Genomic DNA, 18,475 nt, shown 5'->3' on the forward strand with positions numbered 1-18,475 from the left:
GCCGCAGTTTATCCGCCGGCGAGGAGAGACACCAGCGCAGCGAGACCCTTGTCACCGACGACGGCGCGCAGCAGCGACCTCGGCGGCGACTGCTGATCCGCAGCAGGCTGCCTTGCACCAGAGGTAGACATCCCAGATGCTCAGGCGCAGGAGTAGAGAGCTGGAGAGACGCACGTCGCAGCGCTCGCACGGCTGCTTGCCTGCCCGGCACCTCCTGGATCCGATAGAGCGACTGCTGCTACGACCGTGTATCCGCGATCGCGGCGAGAAGACGTTGCTCTGTACGAGTCGATGTGTAGCTGCTCGCTTTGCTGCACATCGGGCAGGAGCAGCGCTGGCTGCGCAGCGGGATGCGCAGCGGAAGCAGCTGCAGCGTTGGGTGCGGCCGAGCGGAGCCGGTGCTGGCGGGGCCGGGCGGCGAGGCGCGTCAGGAGGCACCGTGCGCGAGGCGGCGGCCGCGGCGGACAGCCGCTCAGCCGCGACATGCGACGCTTCGCCGTCTCAGCCTCCCGACCGCATCCTCTGCTCTGCACCCTCCACTGCCACTCTCGGCACGACACTCTCTCGCGGCTCAGCACCGCCTGCTCCTCTCTCCTCGTCTGCGCCGGCGGCACCCGTCCACGCCCGCCGCGCGCCGCTCCTCCGTGCGCTGCTGCGCCGTCGCCCGTCCCTGCCGCCGCTCGCACACCCCGCGCCGGCACGATGGACGACTCGGCAAAGGTGCTCAGCGAGGCGCTCGCCGCCGTCAAGGTGCAGCTCGTGCAGATGAAGCGCTGTCTTGTGAGTACCGCCGGGCCGCGTACTGCACATGCTGCGAGAAGCAAGGCCCTCTGGCGCTTGCCGGATGGCTGTGCACAGCCCTGCGGAGCAAGCTCCTTCAGCGCGCAGCTGACACGCCGCGCAGGACTCTGAGCTCCTGATGGATGCGCTCAAGGCCGCGTCGACGATGCTCGGCGAGCTGCGCACGTCGTCGCTCTCGCCAAAGAACTACTACGAGCTCTGTGAGTGCGCGCCGAGCAGGTGTGCTGCTGCAATGGGCGTCTCACGCCCGGCCTCTCAGACATGGCGGTCTTCGATGCGCTGCGGCATCTCTCCATCTACCTCTTCGACGCCCACACGACGGGCAAGCACCACCTGGCCGACCTGTACGAGCTCGTGCAGTACTGCGGGAACATTGTGCCGCGGGTGCGTGCTGCAGCGCGCAGGGCCGCACGAACAGCTGGCTGACGCCTCGCTGCAGCTCTACCTCATGATCACCGTCGGCAGCGTGTACATGTCCATCCCCGATGCGCCCATCAAGGAGATCATGAAGGACATCATGGAGATGAGCCGCGGCGTGCAGCACCCCACGCGCGGCCTCTTCCTGCGGCACTACCTGAGCGGTGCGACGCGCGACTACCTGCCCATCGGCGCCGATATGGGGTAAGTCGCTGCAGCGCAGGCCATTGGCTGCTTACGCTGACAGTGCGGCAGACCGGGAGGCAACCTGCAGGACAGCATCGGCTTCGTGCTGACCAACTTCATCGAGATGAACAAGCTGTGGGTGCGCCTGCAGCACCAGGGCCACTCGCGCGAGCGCGAGAAGCGCGAGATGGAGCGCAAGGAGCTGCGCATCCTCGTCGGCACGAACCTGGTGCGCCTGAGCCAGCTCGACGGCGTCGACCTGGAGATGTACCGGCGCATCATCTTGCCATCGATCCTGGAGCAGGTGGTCAACTGCAAGGATGTGATCGCGCAGGAGTACCTGATGGAGGTGGTCATTCAGGTGAGACCAGAACCGAGAGCGGGTTGGCGGCGGCACTCTGACCGCGGTGCTGCAGGTCTTTCCCGATGAGTTCCACCTGCGCACGCTGGGGCCCTTCCTCTCCGCGTGCGCACAGCTGCACCCAAAGGTCAACATCAAGCAGATCGTCATCTCGCTCATCGACCGGCTGGCCGCGTATGCCGCGCGCGAGGCAGAGAACGACAGTCCAGAGGAGATCCGAAGGCAGGAGGAAGAGGCCGGGCGCCGCCTGGCCGAGAAGACGCGCGACATGCGCATGACGGGCCAGAGCGCGGGCCCGAGCAGCGTGTGGGACGAGGTGCGCGCCGAGGGCGAGCCGCGCGGAGTGGCAGAGGACACGATGGCGCCGCAGGCATCCACCTCTGCCAGCGCCGTAGCCGCAGCGCCGCCAGTCGAGCGGTCAGGCTTTGCCATCGACCCGGCAGACGCCGCTGCGCCAAATGTCGCAACGCACAGCTCCGTCGACGCAGGCGGCTTCTCGGGCGTGCCGGAGGGCATGGAAGACGACGCATGGGGCGGCGCGGCCGGCAGCGCCAACGCTTGGGGCAGCGCCGCTTCAGCCACCGACTCGGCTTCGAGCGTGCGCGCCAGCACGGATGCGACCTCGGAGGCTGCTGAGGGGTCCGGCCGCGAGATGCGGTCCGACGCCTTTCCTTCGACTGCTCCTGCTGAGCCAGCCAAGGCCGAGGCACCCGCGCAGCCGCCACAGGCCGCAGACGCACCGGCAGAGCAGGTCCCTGCACAGGAGGCCGCCGCAGCTAGCGCAGAGGCGCCGCCGGCCGCGCCGCCGGCCGCGCCGGCACCGCCACGCAAGTTCCGCGGCATTCCCGAGGACGTCAAGCTGTTCGAGGTCTTCTGGGCGCAGGTGGTGCAGCTCATCCAGGCGCGGCCCGACTTGTCCATCATGGACATCACCGCGCTGCTCGTGTCGCTCGTCAATCTCTCGCTGAGCTGCTACCCGGACCAGCTCGAGTATGTCGACCAGGTGCTCGGCTTTGCGCGCGAGAAGGTGGCGCAGGCGGACCAGACGGCCGATCTGCACTCGCAAGTGACGATGGGCAACCTCAACGCGCTGCTGCTCTCGCCGATCAATTCGTACCTCACGGTGCTGACGCTGCTGGCACTGCCGAACTACAACGCGCTGCTGAATGCGCAGCCGTACTCGACGCGCAAGAGCATCGCGCACGCCGTCGTCATGTCCGTGCTCAAGAATGAGACGGTCATGGCGACGCCCGAGGATGTCAACGGCGTGCTGGAGCTGTGCAGCACGCTCGTGCTCGACCAGAAGGACGTGATGATGCCGGGCTCGATGCATCACGGCCTCGGACCGGGGGCGCCTGGCTACCCGTCGGGCGCTCACGGCCAGCATGTGCACCCGCAAGATCCGCGCTATGCGCACATGGCGGCCGGCGGAGCGCCGCTGTACGGCGGCGGCATGGGCCGCGCCATGAACGCGCGGCACATGGCGCAGTACGACCTCGAGGAGATGGCCGAGGAGCAGGGCTGGATCGCACGCATGGTGCACCTCTTCCGCTCGGACAACCTCGAGACGCAGTTCAGCCTCATCCAGACGGCGCGGCGGCACTTTGTCGCCGGCGGCGAGCGCATCCGGCACACGCTGCCGCCGCTCATCGTGTCGGGCATCAAGCTGGCGCGGCGCTACAAGCTGCGCGAGAAGCTCGAGAGCGACTGGGAGACCAAGATGCTCACGCTGTACAAGTTTGTGCACCAGGTCATCTCCATTCTCTACAACAAGGTCGAGTCGTCGGACACGTGTCTGCGCCTCTTCCTGCTTGCCGCGCAGTCGGCCGACGAGACGGGCTTCGAGGAGCTGGCGTACGAGTTCTACGTGCAGGCCTTTACGATCTACGAGGAGTCCATCTCCGAGAGCCGTGCGCAGCTGCAGGCCATCGGCCTCGTCATCTCGACGCTGCAGACGGCGCGCGTCTTCTCGACGGACAACTACGACACGCTCATCACAAAGGCGGCGCTGCACGGCGCCAAGCTGCTCAAGAAGCCGCACCAGGCCGCCGCCGTGCTGATGGCCAGCCATCTCTGGTGGCAGGTCGAGACGCCCGGCCGGCCGGCGCCCAAGGACAAGGTGAGGAGCCAGAAAGAGGGCCGATAGGCCACGCTGACGCTCTGTTTGCCCGCCAGCCGCTACTGCAGGACGGCAAGCGCGTGCTCGAGTGCCTGCAGAAGGCGCTGCGCATCGCCAACAGCTGCATCGACGAGCGCAGCACCGTCGAGATCTTCTGCAGCGCGCTGGACCAGTACCTGTACTACGTGAGTCGGCCGAGAGCGCGCCGCACGGGCCTCCGTTGCTCACGCCTGCCTCCAGTTCGAGCGCGAGGTGGAGGCCGTGACGCCAAAGTACATCAACTCGCTCGTCGAGCTCATCTCCAACGGCCTCGACGCGCTGGCGAGCGAGGACCTGCACCCGACGACGTCGGCCACGGGCTTCATCGAGGGTGTCTCGGGCCCCGAGGCCTGCCAGCGCCACTTCCGCGCGCAGCTGCTGCACATCCGCAACCGCAAGGAGGCGGCGCTGACGGCCGAGGGCAAGGGCCCCGACTGGGGCGCCGTGAGCATAGCGGCGGCGAGCAAGAAGCTCGTCTCATGATGAAGAGGCACGGGCCACACGCAATCACACGACATTCACGGAAGCAGCAAAGTGTGGATAGGGAGCGCGCGACGAGTACACATACAGGAGAACGGGAGAAGGCAGGGGCGCATCGAGGGAGCGAGACCGTGAGGACGTGGGTAACAGGCGAGCGGGCGCGCCGGGCATGGACGACGTGGCTGGTACGGCGAGCAGAAAGTGACGCTCGCGGCACGAGTGGCTGGACGCGAGCCGCAGCTGAGAGGCAACGAGAGGAGGCCGGTCGCGGGAGGTGAGGGCGAGACGCTTAGTCCGACTCCTCCTCCGACTCGACGGGCGCAGCCTTCTTCGACGACTTCTTGGCCGCCGTGCTGCCGCCGGCGCCGCCCTTCTTGTCCTGTGTGTGGAGGTGGGTCAGTGCGCTGAGCAGGCAGGTCAGTCTCGCAGGCCACGCACGTAGTCGGCCTTCTCCTTGGCGGCACGCAGCTTGTCGCGCTCGGCCATGTCGACGTAGGGCTGCGGGCAGAGCAGCGTCAGCAAGCGCGTACATGCGGCCCCGTCGCCACGTACCTTCTTCTGGGCGTCGTTCATCTCCTGCCACTTGGCACCGAGAAGGCGGCCGACCTCGCCTGCGGGATGGAGCGTGTCAGCGCAGTGCTCCAGCTGTGCGTGGCGCAGGCGGATGTGCTGTGAGAGGGGCGCCACTGCGCCGGGCTTACAGCGTGCGCGCCATCCGCACGCGCGACGGTGTCCACCACGCCCGGCGAGAAGCGCAGCAGGCGGCGCGGCGTCGGCGCCGGCGCGCTTGCGGGAAGAACGCGTCCGTGCGCATCGAGACGCGTCGTGCAGGCGGAGCGCTTTGCTCCACATATTCCGCGCCGGCAACGACGACGACGGCGAAAGATGGCGAAGAGGCAGAAGGTACGCATGCCGTCGCCGCAGCGACGCCAACGCAGCGAATGCCCCCATGCCGCATGCCGCGAGCCCACGTGTCCAGCCACGAGCCCAGCCGGTGCCGCCCACCGCGCACGCGGACGCGTCACTCACCGAAGCTGGCGTCCGGGTTGGCGGCCTTGATGCGCTCACGCCAGTCCTGGCTCATGAACATGTAGGCGCTGTGCAGCGAGGTCAGCAGGCTGCATCACGGGCAGCAGCGGGCAGCGCCGGCGGCGCAGGCGCGCATCGCCCGCCAGGCGGTGCGGTGCGGCTGGCTCGGCCGGCGCGGCGCGCGCGACGCGAGGCACTCACGACAGCGGCCGCTTGGGCGCGCCCGTGTCCTTGGCCTTCTTGCTGGCCTTCTTGGCCGGGGCCGCCTTGGGTGCTGCTGCTGCCTTGGCCATGGTGTAGAGTGTGCTGGGGTGTGGGGTGGGTGGGGATGGGCGGTGGTGGTAGCGGTGCGGACGATGGCCTCGCCTGTGCGCCCAGCGCGCGTTTTGGCGCAGAGGTGGGCGCTGTGCGCGGCGCGCTGCCAGGCGCCCGCCTACCCAGCGCGCGCCGCGCGCCAGGCGCACGCCTCACTGCTCGCCCGCCAGGCCGGCCCGCGCAGAGGCACCCCGCCTGCGCGCGCGCCCGTCAAGGCCTCCGCGCACCGCGCAGCGGGCACCGCTCGCAGCGCTGCGCTGCGCCTGCGCCTGCGCCTGCTGCCCGCCGCGGTTGCGGGCGGCGACCGCCTGCCGTGCGCGGCGCGGTGGCGGCAGCTCTGCGCCTGCACCAGGCCGCGTGACAGCCCGCCTGCGCGCGGCCGTGCCTCCGTGCGCCTGCGCCTGCAGCCCTGCTGTCCTGCCCAGCCGGCGCCGCACCTCTGCATTTTCTGTTTGACATCGCAGGATCAGAGCGAGCAGCAGATTCACAGCTCAGCTTGAATCGAATAAGGCAGACGTGAGCTGGCGGCGTGGTGAAGAAGGCGCGGCGGGCGGCGGCGAAGGGCAGCGCTGGCGGCAGCAAAGGAGGCGGGCCTGCGCCAGCGCTGCTGCCCGCCGCGCGCGCATGAGCGCCGCGCCGCGCTGCCGAGCAGGCGCAGCAACAGGCCCCGCCCGCAAACGCGGGTTCATGGCCCAGCGCGCCGCTGCCCGCCAAGCGGCGCACCGTGCTGCCGTGCGCTGCTCTGCTGCGCTCTGCTGCAGCTGGCTCTCTCTCTGCAGGCGTTCAATCGCACCATGTCAGGCGCCGCGAGCCGCGCAAAAGAGGACAGAGGGGTTGCCTCCGCGCCAGCACGTGCCGCGAGAGGAAGCAGCCAGAGTCTATCGCACGAGAGAGTGCGGCACGACAGACGAGGTCCGTGCATCCTCGACTCCGTGGGAACACCTGTCTGCTCTCCTTGCTCAGGCCTCTCCAATGCCTGTTTCGCGCTGCATGCTCTCATTCCTCGTCAGCTGAGGGTCTGAGACCGGTACCTGCTTCGAGAAGTGTCAGTCATGCCCAGCGGTGACGCCAGGGCCGGCTGTGGACAGTCGATGACTGGAGCGTCTGTGCAGACTGTTGAGAGCAAGCGCATGCAACCAGTTGCCCCAAAGCGGACATCCGGGCAATAGGCTGCCTCGCGAGCAGTATAGTGATGGAGCTCGAGAGGCACAGCACGCCTGAAGGGACAAAGGGGATTTTGTGGCCAAAAGGAAGACGGTAGGGTACGGCGGTGCGCTCCCTGCGTCGAGAAGGTCACGCTGGTGGACGCCTGCAGCGCCGCGGCGAGGCGCGGCAGAGCGAGATGCGGTGCCCTGGCGCTGCCCCGCACACCTCGTGCCGCGCGCCGGCCTCCACTCCGCCTCATCACCCACCACGCTCCCCTCTCCTCGCCCACGAAGCACACGCATAATGGCAGCAACGGGCGCCTCTGCCGCGCGCCACCTGCGCCGTCTCGACCCGTCGACGACGGCGCTCTTCCTCTGCGACATGCAGGAGCGCTTCGTCAAGGCCATCCACGCCTTTGACGCCGTGCACTTCTCCGCCAGCAAGCTGCTGCGTGCCTCGCAGCTGCTCGCCGTGCCTGTGTACACGACCGAGCAGGCGCCCAACTCGCTCGGCCCCACGGTGCCGTCGCTGGCGTCGCTGCCGCGCCACCCGCACTCGGCCACCGTGCCAAAGACGCGCTTCAGCATGGTGCTGCCCGACACGACGGAGAAGTGGCTTGCCGGCGGGCCGAACGGCGAGATCAAGAGCGTCGTGCTCTGCGGCATCGAGGCGCACGTCTGTGTGCTGCAGACGACGCTCGACCTGCTCGAGCAGGGCGTCGGCGTGTGGGTGGTGGCCGACGGCGTGAGCAGCTGCAACGCTGCAGAGGTGCCCATTGCGCTGGCGGTGAGTACTGGCAGGACAGGGCATGCCATGCATGGCCTCAGGCAGAGGTGAAGGGTAGCTGCAGGCTGCGTACATCGCTCACCCCGTGTCTCGCAGCGCATGCGTCAGGCCGGTGCCCAGATCGCCACGAGCGAGTCGATCCTCTTCGAGCTGATGGGCGACGCCATGAACCCCAAGTTCAAGGAGGTCTCGACGATCATCGTGAGTGCACACGAGCGGCGACTGCCCGGCCTCTGCTGATGCGCATCTGGTCGCAGCGCCAAGAGAAGGAGAACACAAAGGAGGCGCTGCAGAGCCTGGGCAGCGCGGGTGGGGATGAGATGTGCCGCATCGCCTGAGGCGCACTGGATACCTGTTGCTTGCTATGTGGCGTCAGTGCGTAAGTTGCGGCGCGAAGACTGGAGGAGCCGACTGCCGTGTCTGGCATCAGGCGTGGCAGACTGTGGTGGTTGAAGGGATGAGGACGCGGACGCGTTGGAGGCGCGGGCTCGACTCGGATAGGGATGCCGACGCACAAGGCGTGCTGGGCGGGCGGCTGTCCCCCGTGCTGGGGCGCTGCCCACCGCAGCAACAGCACGCCCTGCCGGCCGAGGCTGAGCGCTCTCTATCTCGTCAAGCGAGATGCGCACGGGTGGACGAGCGATCACTAGCTCGCTGTCGCGCGTCCATGAGCAGCTGCCCAGCAGCGCGCCCGCGGGCGCCTCCTGCTGGCCAGTTGCTAGAAGCGGTGCGCCGTCCGGCACGGTCAGCCAAGCCCAGACTAGCCTGTCTTGAACTGCGCCTCGCCATTGCGGGGAGCGGGGAAGCGCTCACAGGCCGGCTGCAAGTCTGCGCAGCACCGCAGTCGATGCAGGCGTGCGACCTCGCGAGGGGTCAAGCCAAGGGTGTAGCATCGCCGGGTGCCGGTTGCGGTCATGCACCGCGTGTCACAGTTCGGCCGGTGTGACAAGCGGGTCCAGATGCCGTTCGCAGCGTTCCTTCTTGGCGATGCAAGGCAGTCCGTGCTTGAGTGCGTCCGGAGAGATGCTGCCGGGAGGTCTGCATGCTGTGCAGCTGCCTCTGGCGGTGCTGCGAGCAGCTCGGCGCATCTCCAACATCATGCGATGCTCCACGGAGACGCTTGGCCGCGTTCCCCTCATGCTCCTCTCTCCCCGCACTTCCTGCTGGAACGGCGCAGCAAGGAAAGAGCACTGCTCATGCGCACTCTGCTGCATGCGTTGGGGCTCCTCATTCGCTTCCCCGCTTGCGCTATGCACCCCACGCTCGCCTGGCTACCCCACGCTAGAGCAATCAGATCATCTCGAGCCTCACGAAGACCCTCCGCTGCTGCTCCGCATCTTCTCGCAGCCTCCTCAAGGCACCTCAGGGGCAGGCTGCAGGTACTGAATCGAGCGCCACGAGGCCCTGAATGGCCCCTAGACTCGCTCGGCTGGCCCCTGGGGCGCTCTCGCACAGGCACTTATGAGCGCGTCGCGGAGCCGAGGTGCCCTCAGGGGCGCACTTTGAGCATCATCGTGCCAGATTTGGCGCCCATAGCCCCCCCTCGGCGACCGAGGGGAAATGGGCGCCCGAAGTGCCTCGTTTGCTTGCTGCAAGACCCCGCCGCAGGAGTGCTGCTTTGTGCCTTCCTGCAGCAGCAGCGAGGGCCGGAGAGGTCGAGCGAGGCGAGTGCAGCCGCGGGTGCGCATCTCGCGTGTGGCCGGCACAGCCCAGGAGGCATGCCGCGCCCTACGTCACAGGCGAGGCGCCCGCCGAGAGCGAGCCGGCGGCGGTGCGAGGCGCCTGGCGGCTGCGGGCCTTGCGGCACGGCGGCCGCGGCGGCAGATCAAGGTGCCGCAGGCGCACGCTTGCGCTGCCAGCCGCGAGATTCACCGACGCGCGCCCTACGATCCTCCGAGGTGCGCCCGCTGGGGCGAGGTGCCCGTGCAGAGAGAGCGTCCCACGCCTGTCCTGCCGTGCTCGCGCGACGCCGCACCGAGCCCGAAACGCCGCCAACATTTGCTGGGTCGCGCATGAGCAGCAGGCGGAGCGAGGGTGCCGCTGCCTTGGCATGAACGGTTTCTGCAGGAGAGAGGGCAGAGCTCAAACAGGAGGAAGATCGAGCGAGGTCGCCGAGGCTGCCAGGGGTGCGGCCGACAGTGGCCACTCTCGCCCCGCGGAGGGTCCTGAGGGCGCGGCGAGTGCCACTTGCGATGCTATTCTCGACGCCCCGTGGCGGTGGCCGAGGGGCGCAAAGTGCGGCATGTGACGGCACCGGAGGCAAGAGGAAGAAAAAAAGAGCAGCTGGAGGCAAGACGAGGCGATGTTGGCGCTCCTCGCGGCTCCGGACCGGACGCGCCGGGCCCGCACAGGAGTCTGGCCGGCGCACACGAGCTGCACGCGGTGCATGGAACAACAGCAGGCGAGCCGAGAGCGGCAGATCAAGGCTCATCGAGCGCCTGGCAGCAGCAGCATGACGGCAGCGGTGCGGGCGGCACGAGCAAGTTGCGGCGCGGGCAGGCGGCGGCGAGGGTTCGGTGCGTAAGGCGCGCTAACGCGCGGCGCTCCTTCGCTCTCGCTGCGTAGCGCCGGTGCCTCGTGAGCCGCTCCACCGCCGGCGCCCGCTCGCGGCCTGCCTCTGCCTCGGCCCAGCAAGCGAGCATTCCGGTGTGCCTGGCGGTGCAGAGCGCTCCAAGTGCAGGCGGGGTGCACCACACGAGCATTGCCCGCACGGGTCCGGCACCGGTGCGCGTTGTGCTCAAAAGGCAGCGCTCCCCACGGGGACAGCGCCCACTCGCCACAACCCCACCCCCTTCTCCCTCAACACCCCACCCCGCACCGCTCCAACAATGGCAGGCGGCGCAGTCATCTCGTCCGGCCCCGTCGCCGGCGACAAGAATGTCCTCTCCAAGGCGAACCGCCGTCCCATGGTGAGGCGTCCGTGCTGCTCGTCGTCTGCGCCGCGTGCTGACTCCTGCGCCAGATCTACTGCGCCATCGCAGTCATGGGCGCCGTGCTTTACGGCTACGACGGTGCGTGCGACAGTGTGCGCCGCACTGGACTCCAGCTGATCTCCTCGCGCTGCAGGCACCTACTTCGCCGGCATCCTCGAGATGGAGCGCTTCCGCCGTGACTAGTCAGTCTGCTGCGCCACTCATCTTGCTGCACATCCTGACACACCCCACAGCGGCGCACTGCGCGAGCGGCCAAACGGCTCCATCGGCTACGACATTACCAGTGGCGAGCGTTCGCTGCTCGCCTCCATCGTGCAGGCCGGCGAGCTCGTCGGTGCGCTCACGAGCGCCTTCATCGGCGACTACTTTGGCCGCAAGGGCGGCTTCGCCGGCGCCGGCGCGCTCGTCATGATCGGCACGGCCATCCAGATGGCGCCCGGCAGCCTCGGTGCGCTGGCCGGCGGCCGTGCGATCCTCGGCATGGGCGTCGGTGTCATCTCCGCCACGTGCACGCCCTACCTCTCCGAAGTGGCGCCTTCCGCGATCCGTGGCCCCGTCGTCTCGAGCTGGCAGCTACTGCTGGCCATCGGCCAGGTCATCGGCAACGGCGTGGCGCAGGGCACGCGCAACCTCGACTCCACCTGGGCATACGGTGAGTGCAGCGCTGCGCATCTCTGCTGCCAGTGCTGACACTGCGCGCAGGCATCCCGATCATCCTCAACCTCGCCATCGCCGGCATCATGGTCGCCGGCGTGCTGCTGCTCTGCCCCGAGAGCCCGCGCTGGCTGATGAGCAAGGGCCGCGACGAGCAGGCCATTGCCAGTCTGCGCAAGATCAACGCCGGCCAGGAGGACCCCAACGAGGTCGTCGACCTTGAGTTCAAGTCCTTTGCCCAGGCGCGCGACGACGAGCTTGCCACGCAGGGCGAGGGCGGCTGGAAGGCGCTCTTCGCCACCAAGCAGGATCGTCGCCGCCTTCTCATGGTCTTTGGTGTGCTCGTCAGCCAGCAGATTGGGTGCGTGCCGGGCGACTTCGGCAAGGCTGGCTGGCAACGCACATGCTAACACCCTCTCTCACCCCCTTTAGTGGCGTGCAGTTCATCTTCAGCTACGCGACGACGTTCTTCGCTGCCATCGGAATCGACGCAAGCTTCACCATTTCGATGGTCGTGGCCGTTGTCGAGGTCGTCGGTGTGCTCGTTTCTTTCCTGCTCGTCAACCGCTTCGGCCGCCGCCCGCTGCTGCTCTGGACCTCGGTGCCCATGATCCTCAACCTCTTCATCTGCGGCATCCTCGGCTCTATCGACCCCAACAACGAGAACGCAGCCATTGGCAAGGCGATTGCAGCTCAAATCATCCTGTTTGGTGAGTTGCGGCGCGTCTCGTCGGCTTTGCCGCAGCTGACCTTGTTGTAGTCTTCTTCTTCAACCTCGCCTGGGGCCCGCTCGCCTGGGTTTGCGCCTCCGAGCTCTCGTCGGGCGGCCAGAAGACGCGCGTGATGGCCGTCGGCACCGCCGGCTTCTGGATCATCGCCTTCCTCGTCACCTTCACGCTGCCGTACCTCTTCGACGACGCCCAGGCCGGCCTCGGCCCGCAGGTCGGCTACATCTACGGCGCCCTCAACGCGGTCGCCATGGCATTCGTGTACTTCTTCATCCCCGAGACCCTCGGCCGGGTGAGTGCTTCTTGGGCACTGCTGTCTCGGCATCAACTGACGCCCTCCCTTCTCTTCTAAAGTCTCTTGAGGAGATCCAAGTTCTCATCACACTCAATGTCCCGACACGCCAGTGGAAGGGCTACAACCTCGCCAAGGTCGAGGGCATTTCGTTCGCGCAGGACCGCAGCGAGATGGAGAGCGAGCACAACAAGAAGGCCCACGCTACGAAGCTTGCGATGGAGGACGCCTAAACTGCGCACCTCTCCGTCCTTAGCCAAAATCTAGCGCCTCTACTACGCTGTTCCACCTCGGCCCCTTTGCTGCCCTGCTCTGCCCGCCGCCGCTCTGCTCCCCTCTCTCGCCTCCAACCCCCCATACCTCCGGTCCAGGCTCTGCCTGCGACGCGCTTGCATGTTCGCGACCCTACATTGACCTTACGGCTGCGGTGCTCACTCACGAGCCACCGAATGAGACGTGTGTACCAACTCTTGCTGCTGCCTGCTGTGACAGCCTCCGGTCTCTCCTCGCGTCACGCAAGACAGCCAGCCTCAGCCCAGCCTCCGATTGGCAGTCTCACACATGCGCGCTGCTCAGTTTAGTCTATTGTCGTCGGGCTCGTGAGGCTACAAGTGTCGTCAGGGAGTCGTGGGCCAAAAAGAGGAACGGATGCGCGTTTGGCAGGAAGAGACAGACTAGGCCAGTTCCTGCTCCTCGTCACTGTCGTCCGCAGCGCCCTGCGCGCGGCGTCCGCGCGGACGGTTGATCGGCGAGTCTTCGCGCGGCCCAGAGATGAGCAGGTCTGCGAGCAGCATTCATGAGCAGGGCCGCGATGTGGTGAGCTCGGAACGCACCGTAGAAGGCACTGCCGGCTAGACCGCCGAACACAGACGCAATGCCTGGGCCCCAGGCGAAGTAGTAGCCGTGGTCCGTCCACACCTCGTTGCCGTAGCCGAGCAGCCAGCATCTGGATCGCGATGTGAGCTGCGGCGAGTGTGCCTGGCGAGACTGCAGGGCTCACGCGATACGCGGTCCAGTGTCGCGCGCGAAGTTCTGCAGAAGGGACTCAAGTCAGATAAGTGGTGAGCAGACGGCACACTCTGCGCACCATGGCGTATCTGTGCAGAGTGAGTGTATGAGCAACTGAGGCCGAGACGCGCACGCAACTTGCTCACCCAGTGTTAATGCCGAGCGATGCTCCGATGCCGACGAGCAGCATCCACATCGCGAGCGGCATGAGACCAAGCGGCGGCGCCAGCTGTGAGAGGGGCACGGATGAGCAACTGAGTGCATCGCCGCCACGTGCACACTCACGTTGCGGCTGTCCGAGAGCGCAAAGACGGCGCACAGGAGCACGCCCGACGCCAGGAACTCGCTGTAGAACGAGGCGGTCCACGGCAGGTACGGCTGCGGGAAGGTGAAGAAGAGCGAGGCCGTCGCGTCGGGGCCGTAGACGGTGCGCTGCGCGCCGCCCTCGACGCGCTCGATCGAGTGGTGGTAGTTGGCGTAGATGAGGAACGCGCCGAAGCAGGCGCCTAGGATCTGCGCCAGGATGTAGCGGCCAACCTTGCGCATCGGGAAGCCGCGGAACATGGCCAGCGAGATCGTCACGGCTGTGAGCAGCTGTCAGCAGAGCTCTGCGCGATCGTCCGAGGGCTGACACGCACTTGGGTTGAGGTGCGCTGTACGGACACACACAGCCAGTCAGCACCTGGTCTGACGCTTGGCACGGCAAGTCCTCACCGCCGCTGATGCCGCCGGCAACCCAGATGCCAATCGCCACGCCCGTCGCCCACGCAAAGCGCGACATGAGGCTCTTGGCCGCGTCCGGGCCCGAGTGCACCGCCATGTGCAGCTCCACCTCGCACTCGACGCCTACGCCAAAGATGATCTGGCGCAGCAGGAGATCAGCTCAAGACTGAGGGGCACAGTGGACGCTGACGCTTCTCTCTCGGGCAGTGGCCGCAGACGCAGCTCTCGCGGGCACGCATCGCAGCTTCGGTGCACATTTGCAGAGCAGCATCCGCCCGGACCCTTCGCCTGCACTGTGGATGCCTCGGCGGCGCATCCGCCGCAGCAGGCGCACATCTGCCACTCACAATCATCGCCGTGCCCGCAAACTCTGCCAGCTCCTCTCGCAGCGCCGCACGCGCCCGCCAGAGGCGGTGCTGCTTGCCCGCATAGCCGGCCCAGCGCGCGCGGTGCGTCGGCGTGGGCAGCGAGGCCGGCACGGGCGCGGCGGGCATGGCGGGCGCCGGCGGGGCCGCGGCGACGGGCGCCGTCGACTGCGGCAGGAGCGGCGTGCTTGCGGACATGGTCGGTGTGGTGGTTTGACGGCAGTCTGGACGCATGGGCCGTCGCAGCCTCGGGCGCAATCGAGGCACGCGTATCTCGCCGGCGTCCTGCCCCCTGTGAGCGTGAGCCTTCGCTTGCTCCACTTTCGCAGCGCCGAGCGGAGCGGTCGGCGCGCATCTCGCAAGACGCCGCGCGCGCGGCGCGAGGGACGCACAGAATGTTCGCGTGTACCACCCTCCGCCTGCGCTAGGCTTGCCGCGGCAGGGCCCGGCCACAAGCCGCCGGGCGGGCGGGCAAAGCATGCGAGATGCCGCCGCCCGCCGGCGGCTCGGCGGGAGCGCAGCGGTGCAGCATGCAGCGCGCAGAGCAGCGTCACAGCGCGGGGAGCCCGCTCACGCGACCCTCGCTCGCGAGATCTGAGATCTGGCCAAGCCCGGCTGCGCTTGCGTGCTCGCACCAGTGGGCTGCGGGCGCGTCGCAGAGCCGCCAGCAGGGTGAGATGGAACATGAGGGCCCTGCTGAGGGGCAAGGGAGCGTGGAGGCCTGCTGCGATGCGAGGCGGCGGCTCATGCGTATCACGGCTGTGCGTGCGGTGCTGCCGGCGTGCAAGCGCACCCGGGCCGAGGCGGTGCTGCTGCTGACCGTGGCGCTGCTGCGCGTCGTGTCGCGGCCGGCGGGCCCCAAAGAGCGCCGCGTCCCGCACTTTCCCCTTCGTCCCGTCCTCCACCACCCCTGACCTCCAACTTCCACCCCGCACCTCGCACTCCACGTGAATGGACGATCCTGATATACGAAGCCTCTCGCCCGCCTTCTCGCCAGTCCACACCCATGGCTGGCGTCTTCCCATAAGCCGCCGCCGCCGCCGCTGGGTCTCGCGCCTGCCACTCGCCATACTAGTCCTACTCCTCTGCGCCACCTCCACCTTCGCCCATGCCATCCCGGCCGTGCAGCCCGCGCCGGGCGCAACATCCGCCACGCGCCTCGATGCCGCTGCTCAACCCGCCGGCGCGCCACCTGCGCCTCTGCTGGCGCAGCGGCCCGCCCTGAGAGAGGCCGTGCAGCAGCTGCTCCTCGCGCAGCCTCTCACTCCACACAGCGACGATGCGTCGCTCGCCCGCCAGCTCGAGGCGCTGCTCGCCGCGCCCACCGAGCAACGCACACAATCCGTCCGACGCCAGGAAGCTGCGCCTGCCGCCTGTTCCGCCACGTCCGAGCCGCACCACACGTCGGCCAAGCTGCAGGCGCTCGCCGGCATCCTCATTCCCGTGCTCGTCATTCTCTCCGGCATCTTTGCCGGCCTCACGCTCGGCTACATGTCGCTCGACGAGACGCAACTGCAGGTGCTCGCCACGACGGGCACGCCGCAGCAGCGCATGGAGGCCGAGAAGATCCTGCCCATCCGCAAGGACGGCCATCTGCTGCTGACGACGCTGCTGGTCGCCAACATGATGTGAGTGGCTCGTCTGGCTGCGGCTGCCTCCGCAGATCACTCACACCGCTCGCAGTACCAACGAGACGCTGCCCATTATCATCGATGAGGTCATTCCTGGATTCGCCGCCGTGATCATCTCCATCGTGCTCGTCATCATCTTCGCCGAGCTGATCCCGCAGTCGTTCTGCTCGCGCTACGGCCTGCAGGTTGGCGCACGCATGGCCACGCCGACGCGCATGATCATCTTCCTGCTGTACCCGATCGCCTGGCCCATCTCGCGCGTGCTCAACTACGCCCTCGGCCCGCACCACGGCACCATCTACCGCCGCGCCGAGCTCAAGGAGCTCGTCAATATGCACCTGGCGCGGGCACACGGCGGAGCGCACGGCGGAGATTTGAAGCGCGACGTGGTCACGCTGGTCGGCGGTGCGCTCGACCTGCAGGAGAAGGTCGCACAGCAGGCCATGACGCCCATCGCCAACGTGCTGATGCTGCCGATCACTGCGCGTCTCGACTACGCCACGCTCGAGCGCATCGTGCGCAGCGGACACTCGCGCATTCCCATCTATGCCGAGGTCGACGTGCCGGCCGGCCGTGGCGCGGCTGGCCCGCAGAGCGGCAACGTCACGCCGGGGCGCAAGGGCCTCTTCTCTGCACTGGCGCGCAAGGCCAGCTTCGGCCTGCATTCTGGAGCGCCCAACTCAACGGAGAACTCGCGGCCCTCGTCGCCTGCTCCGGAAGAGCTGGCCGAGGGGCAGAGCGGCAGCGTCGCCACGGTGCGCCGCAAGAAGATCCTCGGCATGCTGCTCGTCAAGCAGACGGTGCTGCTGGATCCCGAGGACGCGACGCCGATCTCGGATCTGGTGCTGAACGCGCTGCCGACGGTCGCTGCCGACGAGGTGAGTCAGCACTAGTCGCCTCATCTGAGCACCGCACTGACTTTTTCCAGCCGCTGCTCAACATTCTCAATGCTTTCCAAGAGGGCCGCTCGCACATGGCCATCGTCTCGAGCCAGCGGCGCCAGCGCGACGCCGACGGAGACGACGAGGACGACCGCGACAGCTCGACCGATGCGACGGCCGTGTCGGACGCACACGAAGGACACTCGTGGCCTCGTGCACGCAAGCATCTGGGCGCCATCGACGAGGAGAAGCAGCTGGGCGGCGATGCGGCCAGCAGCGGCAGCGGCAGCCACAGTGATACGGCGAGCCTGCACCGCGGAGACGAAGAAGATCTTGCTGAGGAGAAGGCATCCTCGAAGCGCAGCTGGATGCGTCGTCTGGTCCGAGGCTCGGAGCCTGCCGCACGGCCGCGCCGCATGGCCTCCCGTCCGAGCGCAGCCGAGGAGCAACATGCCCTCGAGGCTGTAGCAGACGCTCCCATCGGCATCATCACACTTGAGGACTTGCTCGAGGAGCTGCTCGCCGAGGAGATCTACGACGAGCACGACAAGGAAGGTGCTGGCTCGGGCCTACGGGACTTCTCGCCGCCGGCCTCGCCCTCGCGGCAAGCCACGGCAGCAAGCGAAGTCACCCCCGCCGAGGCCAGCGAGAAAGTGGCCCTCGCCGCGAACGACGCCCTCGCCGGCGAGGCTCGCACACCTCCGCTTCGCTCTCTCACCTTCCCCTCGGAGGTCGTCAGCACCGCGCCGGGCCGTCTTAGTGCCGCGCTGGCGCTTAGTGCGCCTCGCCGCATCTCGCAGCGTCGCCGTGCCGCCGTCTCGGACACGGAGCGCGAAGCGGCCTCTGACGGAGACGATGAGGACACGGCGGACGACTCGGATGCTCCGGCAGCGCAGGATCTGGCGCAGTCGTCGGAGCTTCCGCCGCGTGCCTCTGGGCCGGAGAAGGCCAGACGCGCCTCGAGTGCCGAGCCTGGCCCTCGTACTCTTGCTGCTGCTGCACCTGCCGCACGCCAGCGCCGCTCGCAGCGCGGTCGCTCGCTGCTGCGTCGAGCGACCGCAGGTGCTGCTAGTGCGGCCGGAGAGGAGTCGCCGGCACCTGGCGTGGCCCGCAGCAGCAGCGCCGCGAACCTCTCGCCGCTCCCGGTCGTGGCATCGCCCGCGTCGGGCACCTCGACGCCGATCCCCGCCGCAGCGCGCGGCGCTCGCTTCAAGAGCACGCCGCTCGTCGCTCCGAAGCAGGAGCAGAAGCTGGGCAGTGTCGCCGGCGCTGAGCCCTCCGCTGGCGCCTCTGCGCAGCCGCCGCCCGGCGGCACCTGACCTCTCGCCTGTCCGTTTCGCGCTGCCATTGAGATCGTCTTGCTACTGTGATGAGACCCGACATCAGCGGAATGCATTGTCGTGGACTGTGCTGCCCGTGTGCTGCTCGTGCATCTGCTTGCTATGTGCTTGGAACGCTGCTGTGCGCGTCTGGGCATCACTGGTCCAAGACGGCGACAACAGCGCTGAGAGTGACGGAAAGCGAGAGGACTGAGCTGCGATCAGGGTACACACGTACGCAGCTCCGGAGAGGTCATCAGCA

General features: G+C 67.9%; 6 protein-coding genes across 6 annotated transcripts; 4 read left to right on the plus strand and 2 right to left on the minus strand.

The window, feature by feature from the left end:
• Positions 1-519: 519 nt before the first annotated feature.
• Positions 520-4,406, plus strand: FA09DRAFT_359099 (vacuolar protein sorting-associated protein 35; the record flags this gene model as incomplete). The annotated part of the gene is made up of 8 exons (XM_025745058.1): positions 520-780; positions 905-1,001; positions 1,061-1,185; positions 1,241-1,422; positions 1,474-1,765; positions 1,821-3,884; positions 3,941-4,069; positions 4,125-4,406. Exons 1-8 carry the CDS (start codon positions 703-705, stop codon positions 4,404-4,406), a joined length of 3,249 nt encoding a protein of 1,082 aa, XP_025599969.1. The 5' UTR covers positions 520-702.
• A 414-nt stretch (positions 4,407-4,820) lies between these two features.
• FA09DRAFT_295188 (HMG-box) lies at positions 4,821-5,725 on the minus strand (the record flags this gene model as incomplete). The annotated part of the gene is made up of 4 exons (XM_025740108.1): positions 4,821-4,901; positions 4,956-5,014; positions 5,433-5,500; positions 5,634-5,725. The coding sequence occupies 4 exons, from the start codon at positions 5,723-5,725 to the stop codon at positions 4,821-4,823; spliced, it is 300 nt and encodes a 99-aa protein (XP_025599970.1).
• Positions 5,726-7,139: 1,414 nt separating this feature from the next.
• Positions 7,140-7,788, plus strand: FA09DRAFT_328481 (Isochorismatase hydrolase). Its single transcript, XM_025741788.1, has one exon. It carries the CDS (start codon positions 7,197-7,199, stop codon positions 7,728-7,730), a length of 534 nt encoding a protein of 177 aa, XP_025599971.1. The 5' UTR covers positions 7,140-7,196; the 3' UTR covers positions 7,731-7,788.
• Positions 7,789-10,190: 2,402 nt separating this feature from the next.
• FA09DRAFT_215519 (general substrate transporter) lies at positions 10,191-12,761 on the plus strand. The gene is made up of 9 exons (XM_025739522.1): positions 10,191-10,588; positions 10,642-10,690; positions 10,746-10,794; positions 10,846-11,264; positions 11,315-11,627; positions 11,699-11,976; positions 12,027-12,286; positions 12,349-12,398; positions 12,460-12,761. The coding sequence occupies exons 1-9, from the start codon at positions 10,508-10,510 to the stop codon at positions 12,551-12,553; spliced, it is 1,593 nt and encodes a 530-aa protein (XP_025599972.1). The 5' UTR covers positions 10,191-10,507; the 3' UTR covers positions 12,554-12,761.
• A 92-nt stretch (positions 12,762-12,853) lies between these two features.
• Positions 12,854-14,528, minus strand: FA09DRAFT_328484 (aquaporin-like protein). Its single transcript, XM_025741789.1, has 9 exons — positions 14,365-14,528; positions 14,009-14,156; positions 13,933-13,947; positions 13,580-13,878; positions 13,441-13,523; positions 13,374-13,383; positions 13,287-13,318; positions 13,120-13,232; positions 12,854-13,067 (listed from the first exon to the last, which is right to left on the minus strand). Exons 1-9 carry the CDS (start codon positions 14,509-14,511, stop codon positions 12,961-12,963), a joined length of 954 nt encoding a protein of 317 aa, XP_025599973.1. The 5' UTR covers positions 14,512-14,528; the 3' UTR covers positions 12,854-12,960.
• A 753-nt stretch (positions 14,529-15,281) lies between these two features.
• Positions 15,282-18,304, plus strand: FA09DRAFT_328485 (DUF21-domain-containing protein). Its single transcript, XM_025741790.1, has 3 exons — positions 15,282-16,010; positions 16,066-16,891; positions 16,942-18,304. Exons 1-3 carry the CDS (start codon positions 15,334-15,336, stop codon positions 18,211-18,213), a joined length of 2,775 nt encoding a protein of 924 aa, XP_025599974.1. The 5' UTR covers positions 15,282-15,333; the 3' UTR covers positions 18,214-18,304.
• The last annotated feature ends 171 nt before the right edge of the window (positions 18,305-18,475 follow it).

This window comes from Tilletiopsis washingtonensis (genome assembly GCF_003144115.1).
Source record: "Tilletiopsis washingtonensis strain MCA 4186 unplaced genomic scaffold FA09scaffold_5, whole genome shotgun sequence".
In the NCBI taxonomy this organism is placed as follows: Eukaryota; Fungi; Basidiomycota; class Exobasidiomycetes; order Entylomatales; genus Tilletiopsis; species Tilletiopsis washingtonensis.

Coding starts and splice junctions, on each gene's coding strand:
- FA09DRAFT_328481 (XM_025741788.1), top strand. CDS start 7,197: ATGGCAGCAACGGGCGCCTCTGCCGCGCGCCACCTGCGCCGTCTCGAC.
- FA09DRAFT_215519 (XM_025739522.1), top strand. CDS start 10,508: ATGGCAGGCGGCGCAGTCATCTCGTCCGGCCCCGTCGCCGGCGACAAG. Junction 10,795..10,845: donor GAGCGCTTCCGCCGTGACTA/GTCAGTCTGCTG, acceptor CACACCCCACAG/CGGCGCACTGCGCGAGCGGC. Junction 12,399..12,459: donor CTCAATGTCCCGACACGCCA/GTGGAAGGGCTA, acceptor GACCGCAGCGAG/ATGGAGAGCGAGCACAACAA.
- FA09DRAFT_328484 (XM_025741789.1), bottom strand. CDS start 14,511: ATGCCCGCCGCGCCCGTGCCGGCCTCGCTGCCCACGCCGACGCACCGC. Junction 14,157..14,364: donor TTGCGGGCACGGCGATGATT/GTGAGTGGCAGA, acceptor CTGCTGCGCCAG/ATCATCTTTGGCGTAGGCGT. Junction 13,068..13,119: donor AGCCGGCAGTGCCTTCTACG/GTGCGTTCCGAG, acceptor TGCTGCTCGCAG/ACCTGCTCATCTCTGGGCCG.
- FA09DRAFT_328485 (XM_025741790.1), top strand. CDS start 15,334: ATGGACGATCCTGATATACGAAGCCTCTCGCCCGCCTTCTCGCCAGTC. Junction 16,011..16,065: donor CTGCTGGTCGCCAACATGAT/GTGAGTGGCTCG, acceptor CACCGCTCGCAG/TACCAACGAGACGCTGCCCA. Junction 16,892..16,941: donor CGACGGTCGCTGCCGACGAG/GTGAGTCAGCAC, acceptor GACTTTTTCCAG/CCGCTGCTCAACATTCTCAA.